The 23,798-nt window shown below is 42.9% G+C and overlaps 2 protein-coding genes across 4 annotated transcripts in view; one reads left to right on the top strand and one right to left on the bottom strand.

Moving 5' to 3' along the window:
• PEX26 (peroxisomal biogenesis factor 26) overlaps positions 1-21,635 on the top strand; it is a 32,485-nt gene extending 10,850 nt beyond the window's left edge. For 2 of the 3 annotated variants that reach the window (XM_070409264.1, XM_070409261.1), the window contains one exon: positions 21,315-21,635. In XM_070409264.1, the coding sequence (XP_070265365.1) occupies positions 21,315-21,388 (74 nt within the window). In that variant the 3' untranslated portion in view covers positions 21,389-21,635. The remainder of the gene's footprint in view (positions 1-21,314) is intronic. The other variant, XM_070409263.1, reaches the window with a different exon arrangement.
• LOC139005125 (large ribosomal subunit protein eL39-like) lies at positions 10,219-10,643 on the bottom strand. Its single transcript, XM_070407499.1, has 2 exons — positions 10,535-10,643; positions 10,219-10,402 (listed from the first exon to the last, which is right to left on the bottom strand). Exons 1-2 carry the CDS (start codon positions 10,641-10,643, stop codon positions 10,221-10,223), a joined length of 291 nt encoding a protein of 96 aa, XP_070263600.1. The 3' UTR covers positions 10,219-10,220.
• Positions 21,636-23,798: the final 2,163 nt, after the last annotated feature.

Genomic DNA, 23,798 nt, shown 5'->3' with positions numbered 1-23,798 from the left:
GTGTTTTTTGCTTATTCACATTTCAAATCTTTGACTTGATTCTTGCGCTCCTCTGGTCTGCTGTTGGGTGTCTGTATAATATTCTTTATTTCGGTCAGTGTATGCTTAATTTCTAGTTGGTTCTTTATCACAACATCGAGGGTCTCATTAGATTTCTTGAGGCTCTCATCAAGTTTATCGGCAGTTTCTAGCAAATTATTGAAAGCCCTTAAAAGTGCGTTTTTTAGCTCTATATCCTCCATTTCTGTCGTGTTTTTTTGTCTCCGCATTTTTTATGCTTTCTTGGTGCACCCCCTTGTGGTCTTTGTGCACAGTCTTGTTGTAGTTAGGCCTTGATTGTTGTCGGCAATACTGGGGGTGAATTGACCTCCAGGCTAACTGGCTATGAGAGTCAGCTGTGTCTGCAGTGGGAGAGCTTCTGTGCTGAATCTCTTGGGTGGTGCTAATCTAGCCTTTGCCTGAGGCTATCCGGCAAATGCCTCTGTGCAGGGCTTGGGCGGGGCGGATCCCAGGGGATCTACAGGGCGGGCGGAGCGAGCAGTTATGGCTGCTCTCAGTTCCGTCCCCAGCGGCTCTACAACTACTGCAAACCTCGGAGAGAAAGCTGCCTTCCCGCTTCTCCCATTTGAGTCTGGGTCCCTAGAGACTCTCTCGGATCTGGAGCTCAGAGTCTGAAACTCCCTCCTGATTGAAAACAACAACCGCGCCCTCCGCCTCCGGCCCGCTCCACATGCACTCCGCACCTTAGTATTTCACTTCAGCACTGCGCCTCCTCTGAGTCTCGTATGGTTTCCTCTTTCCTCCTAGTTGTAGAACTTCCACTCAGCCAGCCTTCCTGTGGTTCTGGATGATGTCCGTTCCGTCTTTTAGTTGTATTTTTGAAGTGGTTGTTCGAGGCAGCAAACTCCGGCGTTAACCTATGCCGCCATCTTGGTTCTCTGAAGCTGAAGTATTAACAGGATCTGCAGAGGGAGAGGTTGTTCTGATTCCAAGAATTGATTTGTCCCCATCTGACACTGGCTTCCCATTTAAATTAATTCGATGACAGTTTCCTGTGATCCCAGCATTTGTGATGACTATTAATAAATCACAAGGACAAACTCTAGACAAAGTAGGCATATTCCTACCTGAACCTATTTTCGCACATGGTCAGTTATACGTTGCTTTCTCTCGAGTTTGAAGAGCATGTGACGTTACAGTTAAAGTTCTAAGTACTTCATCACAAGGGAAATTAGTCATTCACTCTGAAAGTGTTTTCACTCTTAATGTGGTGTACAGGGAGATGTTAGAATAAGTTTAATCACTTTATCAGTCATTGTTTGCGTCACTGTTGTTTTTATATCATGTTTTTGTTTTCATATCATGTTTTTGTTGTTTTTATATCATGCCTCTGTTGTTGTTATATCTTTTTGTTGCTGTTTATTTATTAATAAATTTATATACTGTTTTCATATACATTTTACTAATTTCCTTTCATCTCTCACACTTCTATTATAGAGAAAAGGCAAATAGCAATATTAAAATATTTCCTCTAATTAATTCCCTTTTAATGTGGTGAATTTCGAGCACCGGGCCACTAGTCTTATATAATAAAAGCACTAAGGGTGTAGACTGGAACGATCACCAGGGGCCAGACGCTCAACCCAGGAGGAGGGGGAGGGGGGCGCAGTGAGGCCTGGTGATGCATGCTATGGCCCAGGGATCCCAGGAACTACAAGCCCAGAGCTTGCTTTCCAATAAAAAAAATAAATTGGGAAAAAAGAAAAGAAAAGGAAAAAAAAAAGTGGCAGACGCTGCCACCCTGGGAAGAATGACTCTGGAGGGAAAGGCCTTCCTAGGCCCCGCATGGCCTGGCTGACATGCCACGGGCTTTCAGGGACTCACCAGTGATGTGCAGGAAGCGCAGCCCCTCCTACTCCAAAGCCGGTTGCACTGACAGCTGCTCCCCATCTAGCTCCAACGCAGATGTAGTGCTGCCAGGCTGCCTCAGCTCTGACTTTCAGCTACTGGCTTCCTGCCCGCCCCTTCTTAGACTGTGTGCTCTTGGGGGCATGGCTTTGGCCTCCCTGGCCAATAGCACCACGTCAGCTCCAGCTTCTGGCTTCTGCCCACCCCTTTGCATACTGTGGGTTTGAAGGGCAGGGCAGCCCACTCCTGCCTCCCACTTCACCTTCTAGGTTAAGAAAGGCCTTCTGATGTCCATGTTTCTCCTCCCATTGGAATGAAAACCTCTTGAGGATGAATGATTCCAGCAATGACCCCAACACGTGCTCAGTGTCACTGTCAGACATTCTCAGTCATTACAGCCTGTTCCTCAGCCTGCAGTGCCCTGCTCCACCCAGTGCCACTCCTCACCTGTCACCCCCTGAGGACCACCTTATGTTATCCTATCTGAAATGTGAGCAAGATCTCAAATGCCCCCTGTCAATAGCTCCGTTGCCCTACCTTTCTTTCTCTAAAAACCTTGCATTTAAAAAATATATATTTGATTGATTTTGGAGAGAGAAATAGAGATAGAAACATCAATGATGATAAAGAATCATTGATTGACTGCCTCCTGCACATTTGAAACCTTTCCTGGCTCCTCCCCAACCCCTCCCCTGGCCAGCAGGCCCCCGGTGGTGGTGTGGCACTGAGGGAAGGAGAGGGAGGAGGCGGGGAACTGTGGGGTGACGGGGCACCGAGGGCAGCATTGGCATTTGGTGTCTGTTCCTTCTGCACCCGGCCTGGCCACCATCACCTCCTCTCCCAATCCTGCTGGGGCCTTTGGGCCCTGATCAGCCCTGATCACCTGTCAGGCCTAGGGACCCCACTCGTGCATGAATTTCATGCACCGGGCCTCTAGTTATTTATAAGAGCTAAGATATGGAAGAAATCTGGGTGTCCATTGATAGACAAATAGATAAAGAAGATGTGATATATACACATACACACACAATGGAATATTATTCAGCAATAAGAAAGAATGAAATCTTGCCACCTACAACAACATGGATGGACCTAGAAGGCATTATACTAAGTGAAATAAGTGAGACCGAGAAAGACAAATACAGTAAACCCTTGATTTTGTGGACATTAATTTAACAGATTTTGGATTTAATGGAACAAAATTTCTGGTCCATATGTCATATGTGAAAATTAACATTAATTAAATTTAATTATTAAAAATTATTTTTATTGATTTCAGAGAGGAAGGGAGAGGGAGAGAGAGATAGAAACATCAATGATGATAGAGAATCACTGATTGGCTGCTTCCTGCATGCCCCACACTGGGGATTGAGCCCACAACCCTGGCATGTGTCCTAACCAGGAATTGAACCCTTACCTCCTATTTCATAGGTTGATGTTCAACCACTGAGCCACACTGGCCCAGCCACCCTATTAGTTTTAAAATGCTTTTAACCAAAATTTGCTTATAATTAAGTCAACAGGTTATTTTTGTAATTAATTCACTGTTATTTTTTTATTATTTTTATTTTTTAAAAGTTTTCATTGTTGAGAGTATTACAGATTTCCTCTTTCTTTCTCCCCATTGCTCACCTCCACCCAGGTCCCACCCTACCCCAGGCCTTCACCACCCCACCATCTGCGTCCATAGATAATGCAAATATGCACATAAGAACTTTGGTTAATCCCTTCACTCTGAGATTCATCAGTCTGTTTCATGTATCCATGCCTCTGATTCTATTTTATTTCTTAGTTTGTTTTGTTCATTAGATTTCCTTCATTTATTTTGAATTTTATTTTATTTTTTTATTTAAAAAATATCTTTATTGTTGAAAGTACAGTGGGGCCTTGACTTACGAGTTTAATTCATTCCGTGACGGAGCTTGTAACTCTAATTACTCGTATATCAAATAAAAAAGTGAACGAGTGAGACACGTGATGCTGGGCTGATGTTGTGGCGTTCACTGTGGCGTTCGCTGCGCCAACTAGCGGTGGGGTATCTGAAGCTGGCTCGTAACCCGAATTTTAGCTCACAACTCAAAGCAAAAAATCGGCCGAGAGACGGCTCGTATCTCGAAAAACTTGTTAGTCGGGACACTCGTAAGTCAAGGCCCCACTGTACTACATATGTCCCCTCCCCTCCCCCCTATTGATCTCCTCTACCCAAACCTATCCCCCACCCCAGACCTTCACCACCCTATTGTCTGCGTGGGTTATGCATATATGCATACATTTCTTTGGTTGATCTCTTCCTTCCCACCCCTCCTCCCCCACCTTCCCTCTGAGGTTTGACAGTCTGTTCCATGCTTCTATCTTTGGATCTATTTTGTTCTTCAGTTTATTTTGTTCATTATATTCCACATATAAGTGAGATCATGTGATACTTGTTTTTCTCTGACTGGCTTATTTCTCTTAGTATAATACTCTCCAAGTCCATCCATGCTGTTGCAAATGGTAAAAGTTCTTTCCTTTCCACAGCTGCATAGTATTCCATTGTGTGAAATTTTTATCCACTCATCTGCTGATGGGCACTTGGGCTGTTTCCCAATCTTAGCTATTGTAAATTGTGCTGCTATGAACATAGGGGTACATATATTCTTTCTTATTGGTGTTTCTGATTTCTTGAGATATATTCCTATTAGTGGGATTACTGGGCCAAACAGGAGTTCCATTTTTAATTTTTGAGGAAACTCCATACTGTTTTCCACAACTGCTGCACCAGTCTGCATTTCCATCAGCAGTGTACTTTTCTCCGCATCTTCGCCAGCACTTGTCGTTTGTTGATTTGTTGATGATAGCCATTCTGACAGGTGTGAGATGGTACCTCGTTGTTTTGATTTGCATCTCTCAGATGATTAGTGACTTTGAGCATGTTTTCATATTTCTCTTGGCCTTCTGTATGTCTATTTTATAGGAGGGTCTATTTAGGTCTTTTGCCCACCCTTAATTGGATTGTCTTTCTTTTGTTAAGCCATATGAGTTTCTTATATATTTTGGAGATTAACCCCTTATCAGATGTATCACTGGCAAATATGTTCTCCCATGCAGTGGGCTCTCGTCATTTTGTTAATGGTTTCTTTTGCTGCACAGAAGCTTTTTATTTTGATGTAATTCAATTTGCTTATTTTCTCCTTAGTTTCCTTTGTCCTAGGAGATGTATTGGTAAACATATTGCTACATGAGATGTCTGAGATTTTGCTGCCTATGGCTTCTAAGATTTTTATGGTTTCATGTCTTGCATTTAAGTCTTTTATTCATTATGAGTTTATTCTTGTGTATGGTGTAAGTTGGTAGTCTAGTTTTATATTTTTGCATGTACCTTTCCAATTTTCCCCAAGTCCATTTATTGAAGAAACTGTCTTGACTTCATTATGTGCACTTGCCTCCTTTATCAAATATTAATTGAGCATAATGGCTTGGGTCGATTTCTGGGTTCTCTGTTCTGTTCCATTGCTCTATATGCCTGTTCTTGTGCCAGTACCAGGCTGTTTTGAGTACAGAGGCTTTGTAGTATAGCTTGATATCTGGTATTGTGATCCCTCCAACTTTGTTCTTTTTTCTCAAGATAGCTCTGGCTATGCTGGATCTTTTTTGGTTCCATATAAATTGTTGGAGTGTTCGTTCTAGATCTGTGAAATATGCCCTTGGTATTTCAATAGGGATTGCATTGAATGTATAGATTGCTTTGGGTAGTATGGACATTTTAATGATATTGATTCTACCAATCCATGAACATAGTATATTCTTCCAGTTGTTTATATCTTCCTCTATCTCCTTTTTCAACATCCTGTAGTTTTCCAAGTACAGGTCTTTTACCTCCTTGGTTAAGTTTATTCATAAGTATAGTAATTTTTTTTTACAATCGTAAATTAAATGGAATTTTAAAAAAGTTTTTCTTTCTGAGGGTTCATTATTGGTGTATAAAAATGCCATAGATTTCTGGGTGTTAATTTTGTATCCTGCTACATTGCCGAATTCATTTATTAAATCTTGTAGTTTTTTGATGGAGTCTTTAGGGTTTTCTATGTACAATATCATGTGATCTGTAAATAATGACAGTTTTACCTCCTCCTTTCCAATTTGGATGCCTTCTATTTCTTCTTCTTGCCTGATAACTATGGCTAGGGCTTCCAGTACTATGTTGAACAAAAGTAGTGAAAGTGGGCATCCCTGTCTTGTTCCTGTTCTTAGGGGAAATGGTTTTAGTTTTTGCCCATTGAGTTTGATGTTTGCCGGAAGCCGGTCCTTCCTTGCTACTTGACACAGTCGCTGCAGGAAAGAAACATCTGCACAGCATATGTTTCAAGGGACCTGGCATATATAGCATATTGTTCTTAATATGTTTGCTCTCCTTAGCGCCATGTGTTTTAACCAAGGTCACCTCTCCAAGAAAGGTTGTTTCCCCAGGTGGGGATTTTTCCCTGAGGTTAGGGAGGGGATACAACCCCTTAATTAAGTGCCAGGCGGGTAGTTAAGCTACATAATCTTTACTCCCTGGAATGGAGATAAGAAACGCCCTAACCTTTGTAATAGAAATTGACAGGATTAAAATCGGCTGGTATAAATACGGATGTAACAAGGCAATAAACATCAGATCCTCATCAGATCCTCATCAGATCCTCATCAGATCCTAACCAGAACCTAGCCAGAGAACATGGCAAAAGATCCTGGACAGAACCTGGCTACAGAACTTCACTGGAGAACCTAGACAGAACATGGCAAAAGAACCTGGATAGAACCTGGCTAAAGAACCTGGTGACTGAACCTGGCTGGAGAACCTAGCGAGAGAACATGGCACCAGAACTTGGTTGGAGATCCTGACCAGAACTTGGTTGGAGTTCCTAACCAGAACTTCGCTGGAGGTCCTGGAGGGAGAACCTCGCTATGCTGATGAACTGAAACCAGTTTCCATGTCATTCATTCTTCGCCGACTCCATCCACACCTTTGGGGATCCCTGGACCCGTTTGGGTTGGACCTCAACAGATGTTGGCTGTAGGTTTGTCATATATGGCTTTTGTTATGTTGAGGTATGATCCCTCTGTTCCCACTTTGCTGAGAGTTTTTTTTTTTTAATCAAAAAAGGGTGTTGGATTTTGTCAAATGCTTTTTGTGAATCAATTGATATGATCATGTAATTTTTGTCTTGCAATCTGTTTATGTGATGTATCACATTTATTGATTTGGGAATATTGTACTAGCCTTGCATCCCTGGGATAAATCCCACTTGGTCATGGTGTATGACCTCTTTAAAATATTGCTGGATTATGTTTGCTAATATTTTCTTGAGCATTATAGCATATATGTTTATCAGGGATATTGGGTTTTAATTCTCTTTCTTTGTAGTGTCTTTAACTGGTTTTGGAATTAGGGGAATTCTGACCTCATAGAAAGAACTTCGAAGTGTTCTTCAAATAACGACAGGAGGAAATAAAACTGTCATTACTCTGGAATTTTTTTGGAATAGTTTGAGGAGGATAAGTGTTAGTTTTTCTTTGAATATTTGGTAAAAGTCTCCTGTGAAGCTGTTTGGACCAGGGCTTTTGTTTGCTATAAGTTTTTTATTTTATTTTATTTTTTTTATTACTGCTTCAATTTCATCAGTAGTTATCAGTCTATTTAGGTCTTTTAATTCTTGCTGATTGAGTTTTAGAAGATTGTATTTCTCTAGGAATATGTCCATTTTGTCCAGTTTGTTGGAATGAAGTCGTTCCTAATATTTTTACCATTTTTTATATTTCTGTGGGGTCAGTTGTTTCTTCCCCTGCTGGAAGCTATCCATTGTCTACACTATCATGAAAGTGCAACAGGGAACTTGGAAGGCTGATGGACCTTGAGCTTTAGCAAGGGCTAAAAGCTATGCACTAATTGTTCTGTCGAGACAATGGTAGCTCAAGCAATTTCCTGACCTAATAGTCTCAAAGTAAATCTTTACTAATATTTACTGATAGTCTGTCTGCTACCAGATTGCCTGCCTGACTAAGGGCAAGATGTGTATTCTAAAATTGAATAAAATCTAACAGGGCCTGGGTCCCAATGAAGCCTGCCCCCCCATGATTTCTAAATTTATATTTCTTGTCTAGTGTCTTTATTTGTGCGTAGCCCCTTCTCCAGATCCTGAACCCTAGCCATGCTGGTTGTGGCTTTCACATTCCCCTCTTTTGTTTCTGATTTTGTTTATTTGGGTCCTCTCTCTGTGTTTCTTGATGAGTATAGCTAGAGGTTCATTAATCCTGTTTATCTTTTCAAAGAACCAGTTCTTGTTTTATTGATCTTTTATATTGTTTTTCTCATCTCTATGTCATTTATTTCCACTCTGATCTTTATTATTTCCTTTCTTCTGCTCACTCTGGGATTTTCTTACTGTTCTCTTTCTAATTATTTAATTTGTAGGATTAGATAACTTATCAAAAGTTTTTCTTGTTTTTTTTTTGAGTTAGGCCTGTAATCCTATGAATTTCCCTCTTAGTACTGCTTTAACTGTGTCGCATAGACTTGGGTTGTTGTGTGTTCATTTTCATTTGTTTCCAGGATTTTTTTATTTCTTCTTTGATCTCTTTGGTAACCCATTCTTTGTTTAATAGCATGCTATTTTGCCTCCATGTGTTTGAATGTTTTTGATTATTTTTATTGTATTTGATTTCAAATTTCATGCCATTGTGATCTGAGAAGATGCTTGATATGATTTCAATCTTCTTGAACTTATCATCTTAGTTTGTGTCCTAACATGTGATCTATCTTTGAAAGTGTTCCATGTGCACTAGAGAAGAATGTATATTCTGTAACTTTGGGGTGAAATGTTCTGAAAATGTTAATTAATTCCATCTGATTTAGTGTGTTGTTTAGGAGCACTGTTTCCTTATTGATTTTTGTGTAGAAAATCTATCCAGTGATGTCACAGGGGTGTTAAAGTCCCATACTATCATTGTATTTCTGTTGATCTCTTCCTTGATATCCTCCAGAAGTTTTTTTTTAAATGTATTTGAATGCTCCTGTATTGAGTGTGTTTATGTTTATCAGAGTCATATCCTCTTGTTGTATTGATCCCTTTAGTATTATAAAATGGCCTTCCTTATCTCTTGTTATGTCCTCCATTTTGAAGTCAATATTTTCAGATATGAGAATTGCTACTCCAGCCTTTCTTTTTTTCATTTCTATTTGCCTGGAAGATTTTTTTTTTCATCCCTTCACTTTCAGTCTGTGTGAGTCCTTTGTTCTGATGTGTGTCTCTTGTAGACAGCATATATATGGGTCATGCTTTCTTATCCATTCAGATACCCTATGGTTTTTGATTGGAGCATTTAATCCATTTACATTTAAGGTTATTATTGATAGGTACCTGTTTGTTGCCATTTTTATTCTTTATGCCTGTGTTCCTCTCTCTCTTTCAATTCCTTCTTTTTACAACAGTCCCTGTAGTATTTCTTGTATTGCTGGTTTGGTATTACTAAACTCCTTTAGACTATTTTTGTCTGCGAAGCTTCTAATTTCACCTTCAATTTTGAATGACAGCCTTGCTGGACAGAGTAGTCTTGGATTCAGTTCCTTGCTTTTCATTACTTTGTATACTTTCTGCCACTTTCTTCTGGTCTGAAGTGTTTCTATTGAGAAATTAGTTGACAGTATAATTGAAATTCCATTGTAGGTAACTTTCTGTCTCTTTCTGGCGGCCTTTAAGATTCTTTCTTTGTCTTTAATGTTTGCCATTTTCATTATGATGTGTCTTGGTGTGGGTCTTTTTGGGTTCATCTTGTGTGGGATTCTCTGTGATTCCTGAACTTGTGTGACTCTTTCCTTCCCCAAGTCAGGGAAGTTTTCTGTCATTTTTTCTTCAAACAGGTTTTGTATTCTTTCCTCAGCTTCTTCTCCTTCTGACACCCCTATTATGTGGATGTTGTTTTGTTTCATGTTGTCCCAAGTCTCCCTTAAACTCTCCTCCTGCTTTTTAAATTTTTTTTTTCCAATTGTTGTTCTGATTGGGTGTTTTTTCTGCCTTGTCTTCTAATTCACTGATTCAGTTCTCAGCTTATTCTAGTCTACTGTTTAATTCTTCCAGGATGTTCTTTTTTTTTTTTTTTTAGAGATCTCACACATTTATTACTGAACCAACCTACTATTTGAGGGGGGAAAAATCAACAGAGCAAAATCACTAGTCCATTAATATTCCAATTAAAATGCCCCAACTGTCCAGACAGTAGCATCTTTTCAATCATTTAAGGGTGTAGGCAACATGGATACAGCATAAATATGTGGGTCATCTCTCATGTGTGATTTCTCATAGGCCCAGTTTGGTTCTTCTCCAAAATCTCCTCTTCGAGTTGTACCTGGTTTTATTACCAGTTTTCATCCAGATCCATTGGGGAATGGGCCGATTCTGCTTTTGTTTCTTGGCCAGGAACCTCTTGATCCTGAAAGTCTTCTGGGAAGAAATTGTGAAGGAGAAGTGAACGAGTGCACCTCGATGGCGGAGAAAGAGCCAGGATGTTCTTTATTACAGCTATGTCATTCTTCATTTCCCCTTGATTCTTACTCATATTGTTTTTCCATTCAGCTCCTTATAATTCTCATTAAGTTGCCTGTAATTCTCACTCAGATCTTTGAGCATTCTTATAACCCTTACTTTGAATTCTTTATCTGACAAATTACTTGCCTCCATATCATTTAGTTCCTTTTCTGGAGATTCTTCCTTTTCTTTCATTTGCAGGTTGTTTCTTTGCCTCCCAATTTTTGCTCTCCCTTTGTATTTGTTTCTATGTATTAGACCAAACTGCTATGCCTCCCAAATTTTGTGGGGTGGCAGTAGGTGCTTTGTGTGGGATCCAGTGGTGCAGTCTCTTAGATCTCTTGAGCTGGGTGCTCTAGGAAAGCCCCAATACTTGAGTTATTTGGGTTCTCCTGTTGTAGTTGGGTCTTGAATGTTATTCTCCCATTCATGGATGAAGTCTCCTCTCAGGCTGGCTGACTATGTGGTTCACCCCCTGACCACATTGTGTAAGCTGATATGGAGGTGCTGACCGAACAGAACAGAATACAAGAAGATAAAACACAAAACAAAAGAAACAAAACAAAATGTAAACAAGACCTCTCTAGCACCAATAAAAGCAACCACTAGAGATGAGACAAGTAGGAAAGAGAAAAGAGAGCAAGAATGACAGAAAAAGGAAAGTAAAAAAATGTGAGGAGAAAACAAAACAAACAAATGAACAAAAAAAGCACAAATAAAAAAACAACAAAAAAGGCGGGGCACAATATGTAGATACAGAGTTGAAATAAAGAACATAAGAATAAATAATTAGAGGAATAGGGTAAGTAAAATGTTTTAGAATAAAGTGGGGATAAAAGAAATGAAAAGATAAGAAACATGTTTGAAAAGGAAAATTGAAGAGAAAGCAGATAGACCTAAAGTAAGAAAAAGAAAAAAGATGAGAAAGCAGGAGAAAAAGAAAAGAGGAAGAAAAGAGAGAAAAGATGTGTAGGGAAGAAAAGAAAAAAGTAAGAAAAAAATGAGTAGGAAAAGAGAAGAGGAAAATTAGATATATGAATGAAACAACAGAGACTAGAATAATAACAAATCAATGATGCAATTAGATAAAGAAGACAAATTTAAAAAGGGGAAAAAGAAAGAGAAAAACTAAAAAAAAAAAAAGAAAAGAGAAGAAAAAAGGGAGGAGAAAAAAGAAAATAAAAAAAGGAGAAAGAGAAGTGATGTTTGTTTCAATCTATGTGCCCCAAGGGAGCTTGCTTTGGGTCCCACTCTTCTGTTTGCAAATTCTGGGCTTCCTCTTAGGTACTTACTTGCTAACCATTGTAAGGCACTGTCTTTTGGCTTCCAGCAACCTGCTTGAAGTTACAAGCCATCCACTCATTCACCAGTTGTGACTGTCTCCATAGGCCTTGACTGCAAGCAGGAGAGGCCAATCTGCCCTCTAATGAAGGTTTGTTGGCAGCATGGGGCCCAGACTGGGTCAACAAACTTCCCCTGGTTCCTTGGACTTTGCCTCTGCCTGCTTTTTCTTGCTAGCCAGCTGTCGATCTTAATCACTCAAAAGTCTGTGTCTGAAAGGGCTTTAGGTGGGGGAGGTGCTATTTAGCTATCATGGAATAAGGTGGGTGTGTTTTCCTTTCCCAGAGCTACTCCTCTGTAATAGGCCCAAAATATTACTCTACCATTGGCTGGACAGAGATCCCTGTATGGAGACCAATGGAGTCAGCTGGGAACCCGGAATTTTTATCAATCTGGTTCCAAGAATAATGGGGTGGATGGTGCCTCGTTCAATCCAGTCACTGAGGGCTCCTTGGGACTGTTCCGACCCGTAAGCTTGGCCTCTGTCTTTGTTTTCTTTGAAAAGCTCAAAATGCAGGGTGTGGCATGTAGGTATTCTATATCAGCCTATATCAACTGCCCTGTGGCGACTAGGAGCTGCTAGCTCCTCTCAGGATAAATGGCCGTTTTGGTTTGGAGCTATATGAACAACCAAATGCAGGACTCCTGGCTACTGCTTTTCCATGTCTCCCTGCCCTGCTTCCCACACCAGCCTCTCCTCAGTCCCCTCAAGTCCGCGCCTCTGTCCCTGCACCGAAGTCTCAGGTTAGTAGTTGCAAATGAAAACTCCTGTGCTCTGTGTTTAGAGAGAGGAAAAAAACAAAAAAAAAAAAACTGAAACTGTGACTTTCTTTCCCACTGGTTCTAGTCTGCTGGCTCCAGATTCAGCCACAGCTTACACCTTTCATGGCTGGATGTTACATGTGTTGCAGATCTTGGCTTTGGTGCTCTGGGCTGAGAAGCCTAGCCTGGGCTCTGAGCCTCTATGTTCTGAGGGAACAGACTCTCCCATAGTAGGGAGTTCCCTTTTTCCTCTTGGCCCACAGTCCTGGGAGCTGGGTCTGCTCCTCTTGCAACCTCATCCTTCCTACTGATCTCCAGGTGTTTTCTGTCCTTCTTTAATATAAGTCCCCTCCTCAGCTGGATCTCAGTTGGTAATTCCAGGTGAATGATCTCCAATATAGTTGTATTTCCAGACTGCCCTTGGGACAAGGTGCACAGTAGGTCTGCCGATTCAGCTGCCATTTTTCCTTCCTCTCTAGTTTGATTTTCAGATTTAATTGTTGATAGATATGTATTTATTGCCATTTTATTGTACATACTAGAGGCCCGGTGCACAAAAATTTGTGCACTGGCGGGGGGGGGGGGCGGGTCCCCCAGCCCGGCCTGTGCCCTCTCACAGTCTGGGACCCCTCGGGAGATAACAACCTGCTGGCTTAGGCCTGCTTCCAGGTGGCAGAGGGCAGGCCCAATCCCTAGGTGCAGCCCCTGGTCAGGCTCAGAGCAGGGCCGATTGGCGAGTTGGGGCGCCGCCCCGTCATGCACAGAGCAGGGCAGATAGGGAGGTTGTGGCCCCGCCCCCTGTCACACACAGAGCCGCAGGGCGATCAGGGGATTGGGGAGCTCCCCCCTGTCACACACAGAGCCGCAGGGCGATCAGGGGGTTTGGGCGCTGCCCCCTGTCACACTGATCCTGGTGCCGGAGCCTCACTGCTCTGCTGATCCCAGTGCCGGGGGGCATATTACCCTTTTACTATATAGAATAGAGGCCTGGTGCATGAGTAGGGGCTGGCTGGTTTGCCCTGAAGGGTGTCCTGGATCAGGGTGGGGGTCCCCACTGGAGTGCCTGGCCAGTCTGGGTGAGGGGCTGAGGGCTGTTTTCAGGCTGGTGAGTTGACTGAAGCTTCCAACCGCTCCTTGTTTTCTTTTTTTTTTTTATTCTGGGCCAACTTTAGCTCTGAGGCCTCGCTGCTGAAAACATCGATACAATGTTGCTAAAGCCTGGCTGAATGAAAGCCGGTTTCTGGTGTTTTGTTTAGCTTCTTATTTGCAACATAGTACATAGTTACTTAGAGTTGCAGCTGAGAGGCTGGCAAGTGAGGCGGGGAACGTTGGAGTCCGCAGTCACTGACGCAAGCAAGCCTCATGTTCGCTTCCAGCTGCCTGGCTGCAGGCTGCCATCTTGGCTGACAGTTAATTTGCATATACTCACTGATTAGCCAATGAAAAGGGTAGCGGTCATACGCTAATTACCATGTTTCTCTTTTATTAGTGTAGATTTTCTTCTCTTCTTCTTTTCTTTCCTCCTTCTCCTCCTCCTCTTCCTCTTCTTAAAGGATACCCTTCAACATTTCATGTCATACTGGTTTGGTGTGATGAACTCCTTTAGCTTTTTCTTGTCTGTGAAGCTCTTTATCTTCAATTCTAAATAATAGCTTTGCAGGGTAGAGTAATCTTGGTTGTAGGTCCTTGCTGTTCATCACTTTGAATATTTCTTGCCACTCCCTTCTGGCCTGCAAAGTTTCTGTCGATAAATCAGCTGACGGTCGGTTGTATGAACCCTTCTTTGTAGGCAACTAACTGCTTTTTCCTTGCTGGTTTTAAGGATCTCTCTTTGTCTTTAAGCCTTGGCATTCTAATTATGATGTGTTTTGGTGTAGGCCTCTTTGGGTTCCTCTTGTTTGGGACTCTCTGGGATTCCTGACTTGTAAGTCTATTTCTCTCACCAAGTAGTGGAAGTTTTATGTCATTATTTTTTCAAATAGATTTTCAATATCTTGCTCTCTCTCTTCTCTTTCTCGCACTCCCATAATGTGAATGTTGGTATGCTTGACGTTGTCCCAGAGACTCCTTACACTATCTTCATATTTTTAGATTTTTTCCCCCTCTTCTGATTGGTTGTTTTTTGCTTCCTTATATTCCAAAACATTGATTTGATTCTCGGAATCCTCTACTCTATTGTTGAATGCCTGTAAATTATTCTTTATTTCAGTTAATGTATCCTTAATTTCTGACTGGTCCTTTTTCATGTCTTTGACATTTCACTAAGATCCTTGAAAGTCTCCCTAAGTCCTTTGACACTTTTAATAATTCCCTTGAAGCTCTCATTAAGATTCTTGAGTAACCTTTATTTGAACTCTGTATCCAGTAGTTTGCTTGCTTCCATTTCTTTCATTTGTAACATGTTTCTTTGTCTCTGCATTTTGGCTGCTTCCCCATGTGTGTTTCTATGTATTAGGTAGAGCTGCTATGTCTCCTGGAATTGGAGTAGTAGGTGTTCAATAGGGCCCAGTGGCTCAGTCTCCCTAGTCACTTGAGCTGGGCACTCTAGTATGTCCCTGTGTGGGCTATGTGCATAGTCTTGTTATAGTTGAGCTTTGATTGCTATTGTTATCACTGAGAGGAATTGATCTCCAGGCCAATTGGCTGTGAGGATCAGCTATGTCTGCAATGGAAGAACTATGCAGGAGACACCCCTATGGAGTTGACCAGCTTTAATGGGGCTTTAGTGCTCATTGTGTCTGCCTCTTGAGTGTATCACTTATGGATGCATAAAATTATAATCTGTTATGATCTGAAGCTATCCACCAGGTGCACTGGCTCTGGGGCCTCCTGGGAGGTGCGAAGTCAGCCACTGCCTGGGGCCACCCAGCAGGAGCTACAGAGTGATCTTCAGATGGCTGCTACTTGTATTGAGCTAGGAAGTGCCCAGGCAAGGCCCAGCCATGAAGCAAGGCAGGCTGGTGCTAGTGCTAGGTCTTGGGCCTCTAAGTGATAGGTTTGGGGTATGCTGACTCCAGCTGCTGCTTGTTTCAGAGATTTTACCAAAGTCTGAAGCCTGAGCCAGGACAGGCCATTCATATGGAAAAACAGCTGCAGACAACTTGAGTGGGGCTGTAAATCAGATGGGATGGCATCTCAGGGAATCACCAGGGTGGAGCAAATAGTTTGGTCCACGCTTATGGAAACTCTGATATGGCTGCCAGTCAGCTCTATGATGGTGGAGGTCCCAGCACAGGAACAATGACCCCTGCGATCACCCCTGTCTGGGAGAAAGCCATCCCCTGCATTCCTGCCCCAATGACAGATAGTCCAGTTCTTTCTGGTAAGTCCCTGAGTTCCTCCAAAGCTGCTGCCCAGCCCTGAATTCAGAAGAAGCAGGACCATGTAAGTTCATGTGCAGGCCCTTTAAGAGGAACACTTGAGACTCCAGCAACATCTGTGTCACTCAGCCATAATACCTGCTGATTTTTACAGCCTACAGTTACAGAAACTTCTCTTCACAGCTCTGGAACCTTGGGCTGGGGGTCTGGTGTGTGACTGGGATCCCCTGCTTCTCACAGGAAGCCTTGGAAATCTCCCTTCTGATTAAAAAAATGTCGCACATGTGGGTTGGACCAGCCTGTTCTGCACCTTCACCCCTCCTACCAATTTCAATGCGCTTTCTTCTTTATTTCTCTAGTTGTAAGACTTCCATTCAGCCAGCTTTCAGGTAGTTCTGTATGATGGTTGTTTGTATTTTAGGTGTAATTTTGATGTGGTTATGGGAGGCAGTGAGTACAGGCATTTACCTACGCTGCCATCTTGGTTCCTCAATTCACTGTTATTTGTTGGAAAAAACACTGTAGTAATTTTGCTGACATAAATAGATATTACATATCTATAAGTCTACATATTTAAATCCAGGAGTCAAAGCTGGTAAACAGTGCTCAGCAAATGATTAGAAACTGGTCACACCAAATCTCCTGTGGTAATTGGTTCTGTGTCATGTGGCGTGACTTTCTGCCACAATTTTAACATGTGCCAGCCTATGCTCTGACATTTGCTAAGCCATGTCCCAGCCCTGTGCATTTGTTTACTCAAGGTGACTAGCCAATGCACGCATTTACTAGACCTATTCAGTATACATTTAAATTACTATAATACACATAGAAAACTTCTGTGAAATTAACTTTTTCATACATACTTAATTTTAATTACATAAATGTGTCTACATAAGTAAAAGCAGGTAAACTAACCAATTGTCGATTTTTTAACATACTCATTAGGCAAACCTGCTTTATTATATAAAAGATTTTCAGCTTTAATGGATACCCCTTGCCTGAATTATTCACTTATATTGAGGTTTTACTGTACTGTATGATTTCACTTATATGTGGAATCTAAGAAAACAAATGAATAAATGGAGTAAAGCATCAACAGACTCAGAGATATAGAAAACAAGTTGCCAAATGGGATGGGGATGGAGGGGTGTAAATTTAACAAAAACACTATTTCAAGTATGTACTTTCATATATATAATTTATCTATTAAAAGTCATTAAAATGTAATCAAATTATATTAAGCTCTCGTGACAGTAATCATGAAAAAGAAGAAAATAATAATATGACTAAAATGGAGACATATTTGCAGATATAGCATAGATTAAAAATACTTGAGAATATTATGAACAATTTTATTACTAACTAGAGGCCTGGTGCACAAAAATTTGTGCACTGGCGGGGGGGGGGGGGGGGTGTCCCTCAGCCCGGCCTGTGCACTCTCACAATCTGGGACCCCTCGGGGGTTGACCACCTGCTGGCTTAGGCCTGCTCCCCGGGGAATCGGGCCTAAGCTGGCAGTCAGACATCCCTCTGGACGCTCAGGAGCCCTCGGGGGATGTCCACTTGCCAGTGGGGAGCAGGCCTAAGCTGCAGTTGGACATCGTTAGTGCTGCTGAGGAGGCAGGAGAGGCTCCCACCACCACTGCTCTACTGGTAGCAGTCAGCCTGGCTTGTGGCTGAGCAGAACTCCCCCTGTGGGAGTGCAATGACCACCAGGGGGCAGCTCCTGCATTGAGTGTCTGCCCCTTGGTGGTCAGTGTGTGTCATAGTGTCTAGTCATTCCCAGTCGTTCTGCTGTTAGGTCAGTTTGCATATTACCCTTTTACTATATAGGATAAAGGCCTGGTGCACGGGTGGGGGCTGGCTGGTTTGCCTTGAAGGGTGTCCCGGATCAGGGCAGGGGTCCTGCTGGGGTGCCTGGCCAGCCTGGGTGAGGGGCTGAGGGCTGTTTGCAGGCTGGCCACACTCCCTCAATGCTGGGGTGCCTGGCCAGCCTGGGTGAGGGGCTGATGGCTGTTTGCAGGCTGGCCACAGCCCCTTCAGGGTGGGGGTCCCCGCTGGGGTGCCTGGCCATCCTGGATGAGGGGCTGATGGCTGTTTGTAGGCTGGCCACCGCCCCCAGCTCCCAGTGGAGGCCTGCTGGAAGCAGGTATCTGGGATTTATTTATCTTCTATAATTGAAACTTTGTTGCCTTGAGCGCTCCGCAGCCAGCCAGGGCAGGTGGGAAGTTTGGCTTCCTCCATCACCGGGGCAACCAAGCCTCCTGTTTGCTCCAGCTCCGTGGCTGATGGCCGCCATCTTGGTTGGGTTAATTTGCATATAGTCGCTCTGATTGGCTGGTGGGCGTGGCTTGGGCATAGCGGAGGTGTGGTCAATTTGCATGTTTCTCTTTTATTAGATTAGATAACATCCAAGAATTATTACTTTTTTCCCTATGATGTCTTGTTTAGGAAACTACCTAAAAAATAACATGTAATTATTTATATAGAGAGGTTCCTTAGCCAGAAAACCAAATTATATGGTTCTTATATAGGTAACCAATAGGTTTTTCGCCCTCAGAGAGTTTTTTTCTAGGAAAAAAAATTCATACTTTTAAGTAAAAGGCTTATTTTCCAAATGCAGTACAGCATCATCCCTTTTTTTTTGGCACCTTCCTCTCTCTCTAACCTCTCTAACTCTTGCTTTTCTGTTCCTTTAGCTGGTTTTTCTTTTGGCCTCAGACTGGAATTGTACCCTCAAGGCTCTGTCCACAGCTCTTCCCTTTCCACATGTGAATTTTTCTCCTCTCATGGATTCAATGGTCATCTTTAACTAATGACCTCCAATCTTCAGCTCCATCTCTGACCTCTAAAGGTTTGTCTAATTATATTTCCAACTGCAGAGTAAACCTAGATCTACATCCCTCTCCCTCTTTTCAAGTCTCCTATCTAGACTCATGACTGTTGTTACTGCTGATCAGCGTTATCTCCAAACCTTCTCAGGCCCCGTGTTCTCCCTTGTACTTCATTTGTCAATTTATCCCTCATATCTCAGCTTACTGCTCAGCCAACTTGTCCTATGCAGCCTTCGCTGGCTACTCTTACTATTATAATGATGTTTATTTTTTCAGTTAGTTTCTTACACTTAATAGCTGAACCATTCATTTCACTATGTTAATTCTTGTTTGTTGTTTAACTGTTTTAGGGGTGTTTTGTATATTGTCTCTCTAATTGGATGAAAGCCTTTTGTGTGGGGTGGGGGCCATGTCTTCTAATACTAATAGCTAACATTTGTAAGGTACTTATGATGTGCCAGCATCGTTCTAAGTACTTTACATATATTAACTAATTAATTCATAGCAAGCCAATAAGGTAGGTATTATTATCTCTCTTTTAGAGGTGACAAAATAGACACAGAGGGGCTAAGTTGCCCAATTATTCCACAGCTATAAAGTGGTAGAGCTGGGATCCGAACCTAAGCAGACTGGCTCCAGTGTTATGTCCTCATATCCCCTATAACACCTTGAATGAGGCCAAGTAATAAAGATTTGTTGGTTGAACTTGAATTTGGCCTTGGGAATTAGAAGGAAAAAATAGAAGCAGCAAAAGTTGGTGAGCTTAAAGGCAAGTGCCAAGCTAAAGGGTGGAAGTGGAGGTAGGGGGAGGAGGAAGGGCGCAGTGCTTTGGCACCTGTTTTAGCAGTATCATTGCTCAGCTCACTGCAGAGGGAAAGAGCAGGAGGTGTTCCTTCTCAAATGTACTAGTGATGACAAAGACTGGCTGGCAGCCCTCAGGGTAGCTATAAATACAAGCTGGTGGTTCCATCAGATTATTCACATGGATAAGCCAAGTCCTTTGGTCAGATCCCAAAAAATGGGCTGCTTTCTCCGAAAGGAAACCATTTTGTGTCTTTGATCCCCTCCAAGTGTTATCTGAGAGTTTTTCTATTGCCAAGATGGAGAGCTGGTAAAATTGCCTTGTTATTCTATCAAAGTCACCATAACCATTCCAACTCTCCCTGAGCATTTGGGCGCTGATAGCCTTCACTCAGCAAGTACCTGCTGCCCTGGAACACCTGAGCATCCTAAACCCTCCCCGCTTAGCACTATTACTATGTTGTCATATTCATGGATTTTATGGTCTCCAAGGTGACAGTTTGCCATTTTAGAGGAGTTAAAGACAATGTCTAAAAGATGTGCCCTGTGAATCCTCTCAGGAAACACATGAATTTTTACAAGGCTTTTTTCTTTTTGAGAAACAAGGTCTAATTGTAATGGAGTAATTTTGCGGTATAAGTGAGGGTGGGTACCATAATGCCTGACTTCAGCTCCCCAGCTTTGACCTTGAGCAAGTTATCTTTCTTGTGCCTTATTTTCTTTTTCTTAAAATGAGGATAATGATTATTTTACTTCATAGGTTTGTTGTAAGAATTAAATGGTTGTAACATGTATAAACACTTAAAAAGTGCATGGCATATAGTGAGCTGGTGCTAGTTATTATTTTGTTGCTGTTGATTAAGTGTTAGATGTGGGAGGGGAGAGTCATGAGTGTTAGAACCCAGTAAAATATATATACATACACATACATATGCATCACTCCACAAAGAAGGTGCCTCCCTGATTCCTGGTTCTTAGCACAGGAAGTAGGCTTTGCAGATGATCCCAGTGACTTAAAGAAGCACTAAGCCTTTTGTATATGTTCATTTAAGAACACATTTAATGTTCTGAATATGTAGTACATTCACATAGTTGTTTTTTTTTAAGTATGAGAAGGCCTAATATGGAGAGCCTCCCATTCCTGTCCTCCATCTAGCAAGTTTTTCCCTCCCCCCAGAGGCAGCCACTGTTACTCATTTCAAATTTCTTCTAGAGTTTTTTTGTACATATAAAAAGTACTGATAGAGATCGTATTTTCTCCTTTTTAAAAAAACACAATTGTACTATATTATACATACTTTTTTCTTCCTTTTTTATTTTTTAAAAAAACCCATAATTTTGAGGAAGATAAAGGAAAATATATTATGTAATGTGGACTTTTAAAAATAGAACTGGAGGGTTTTGGGTCCTATCTCTGCTACTAAATTGCTCTATAACTTTGCACAAATTGCTTATGGAATGAAATATTTATTATTATAAAACAGGATGTTAAATCTTTTTATTTCAATGGTTTAAAATAATTGAAATAAATATATGGAATAGAAAGGTTAAATAGATATTGGTTTTCCATGTAGGCACATTTAGTTGTGCGGTAGGCAGTTAAACAGATATGAGCAGAGCAAGGATGATGGGCTAGGAACAGAAGGTCACCAGGGTAGAAAGCCCCAGGTGCCTATCAACAGATAATTGTAGGGTAGGACCTCATCCCCAGGGTGATCTTTCCTCCCCTAGCATATCACCGGTTGTGTGGTTTAGATTCCCTGACCTTTCCTCCCTAGAGATAATATCTAGGCCTCAATTCTATTTAGTTTCAGGCCCAGAAAAGCAGCAAAACCAGACAAAGGGCACCAAGGCTGACCTCAGGACCAGATACATTGACTAATGACCCCCTGTCCTGGTGCGACCAGTCAGTGGAGACCCTGACCCTGAAAGGACACACCTGGAAATATTCTATTGAGAATATTGAAGGAGGACCCAGTACACTCTCTCTCCTGGAAGTGTACCTACGACTTTCTCCTCCATCCCCCCTTGGTGTGAGACCTTCACCTTCCTCATTTCTAGGCTCCAAGGGCCCTTCCTTTGCCTCTACAACTTGTTTCCTAAGCCCATTTCTTCTATGAATTACTTCTTCTACCTCTATGATTTTTCTAAATAAATGTTCTTTAACAGTTGGACTCTTGGCTCTGAATTCTTTCCTAGCCAGAACTTAAATACAAGGTTGCTGAACCCAGGTTTGGTTTGACCCTACCGTTCCAACACCTGGTGTCATTCCTGCTGCCATCAACAGCTGGATCAAGTAAGTTTCAAATGACCCATTGAAGATCAGTGTATAGTTATATATGCAACTTCAAATTAATACTTTCTTTGAGCTGTTTAAAATAATCAGGCAGTAGGCCAAAAATAAAATAAAATAAAATAACATGCTCTCTGCTTTACCTTTTACTTAGGGCTTATAGTAAGAGCAGGGTTGGAGCTGATGAGATGGAAGGTTGTAGAGTTTGTGAGAGAGTATTTTATTTGTCTACAGACAAAGGCTGGGAATATGTGGACCAAGATAGGAGTCCGCTCTGAAAGATAAGCAGGAGTCCATAATAAGGAAGCAGGTACAGTTGGGTAAGGTTTTGGTGGGTACTTGGATTTTAAAAATGAATTCATGAGGCAATATTGTTGGGTTCAAAAGCCAAAACATCAAACTGACCAGAGTGAAAAATAGCATGAATCCTAGCCTGGCTCTGCTGTCACATGGATCACTGGACTTTATTTTCAGGTTTGTTTAATAGTTCATGTTACTTATTATATTTGTAAGACATGAAATGTCTTTATTTAACCTTCCTAAAAAATACCCCATGAGAATAAAATTACATATTTTTGATAAATATTTATACTTACCATATATAATAAAATCCCAGCTACCGAAATGGCAGAATGACCAGAATGACCAGAGACCAGAATGACCGCAGCCCCTTGCCTCAGCTGGCCCCGCCCCACAGTGGGATTCCCACCCCGATCAGGGGCATGGCCGGCCTGCAAACCACCTGCGGCCCCTCGCCCCGGCCAGCCCCACCCCCAGCAGGAACCCCCACCCCGATCCGGGGCCCCAATCAGGGCAGGTCGCCTGGCCCCCACCTGTGCTGCGGGCCTCTATCCTACATAATAAAAGGGTAATATGCAAATTGACCCTAATGGCGGAACAACCAGAATGACCGCCTGACCAATCACTATGAGGTGCACTGACCACTGCTTGATCCCTTTCCCCGGCTGGCAGGCTTCGATCACTCGATGGCGAATAGGGAACCAGGGGTAGATGGTGGGGGATGTGGATGGTGCCAGGCCAAGGACCCTGCCCCACTGGTTGCCCCACACAGAGTGCGACCTGTGGTGGGGTTGGGGCTGGCAAGCGGGAAAGAACGGCTGACCTCTTGGTCCCTTCCCCCGGCCATCAGGCTCCGAGGCTCCAATCACCCAATGGCGAATGGGGAACTGGGGGTGGGTGGCGGCGAGGGGGTGTGGGGAGCACGAGGCCGGCTGCAGGCAGCCTGGGAAGATGGTCCTGATCGCAGGCCAGGCCTAGGGACCTTACCCATGCATAAATTTCATGTGCCTGGCCTCTAATTTATTATAAGAACACTAGAGGCCCAGTGCACAAAAATTTGTGCACTGGTGGGGGGGGGGTGTATCCCTCAGCCACACTTGTACCCTCTCACAGTCTGGGACACCTCGGGAGATAACGACCTGCTGGCTTAGGCCCGCTCCAGGGTGGCAGAGGGCAGGCCCAGTCCCTAGTTGCAGCCCCTGGTCGGGCTCAGAGCAGGGCCGATTGGGAGTTGGGGCGCTGCCCCCTGTCATGCACAGAGCAGGGTGGATCGGGAGGTTGGGATGCCACCACCAGTCACACTCACAGTAGGGCCGATTGAGGGGTTGGGGCACTGCCCCCTGTCACACTCAAGGCAGGGTCAATGGGGAGGTTATGGCGCCACCCCCTGTCATGCACACAGCAGGGCCAATCAGGGGGTTGGGGCGCTGCCCCCTGTCACACAGAGAGCAGGGCCCATCAGGGGGTTGGGGTGCTGCCCCCCGTCACGCACAGAGCAGGGCCAATCAAGGGGTTGGGGCACTGCTCCCTGTCACGCACAGAGCAGGGCCTATTAGGGGGGTTGGGGCTCCATACCCTGTCATGCACTGAGCAGGGCCGATCAGGGGATTGGGGAGCTCCCCCCTGTCACGCACAGAGCAAGGCCCATCAGGGGGTTGGGGAGCTCCCCACTGTCACGCACAGAGCAGGGCGGATCAGG

The sequence above is a fragment of the Myotis yumanensis genome, unplaced genomic scaffold, assembly GCF_028538775.1.
Source record: "Myotis yumanensis isolate MYYU_CA2020_CCGP unplaced genomic scaffold, mMyoYum1.0.hap1 SCAF_3, whole genome shotgun sequence".
In the NCBI taxonomy this organism is placed as follows: domain Eukaryota; kingdom Metazoa; phylum Chordata; class Mammalia; order Chiroptera; family Vespertilionidae; genus Myotis; species Myotis yumanensis.
This window is presented reverse-complemented; position numbering and strand designations above follow the sequence as displayed.

Coding starts and splice junctions, on each gene's coding strand:
- LOC139005125 (XM_070407499.1), bottom strand. CDS start 10,643: ATGAAAGAAAAGGAAGAATCTCCAGAAAAGGAACTAAATGATATGGAG. Junction 10,403..10,534: donor AAGAATGCTCAAAGATCTGA/GTGAGAATTACA, acceptor TCCGCCATCGAG/GTGCACTCGTTCACTTCTCC.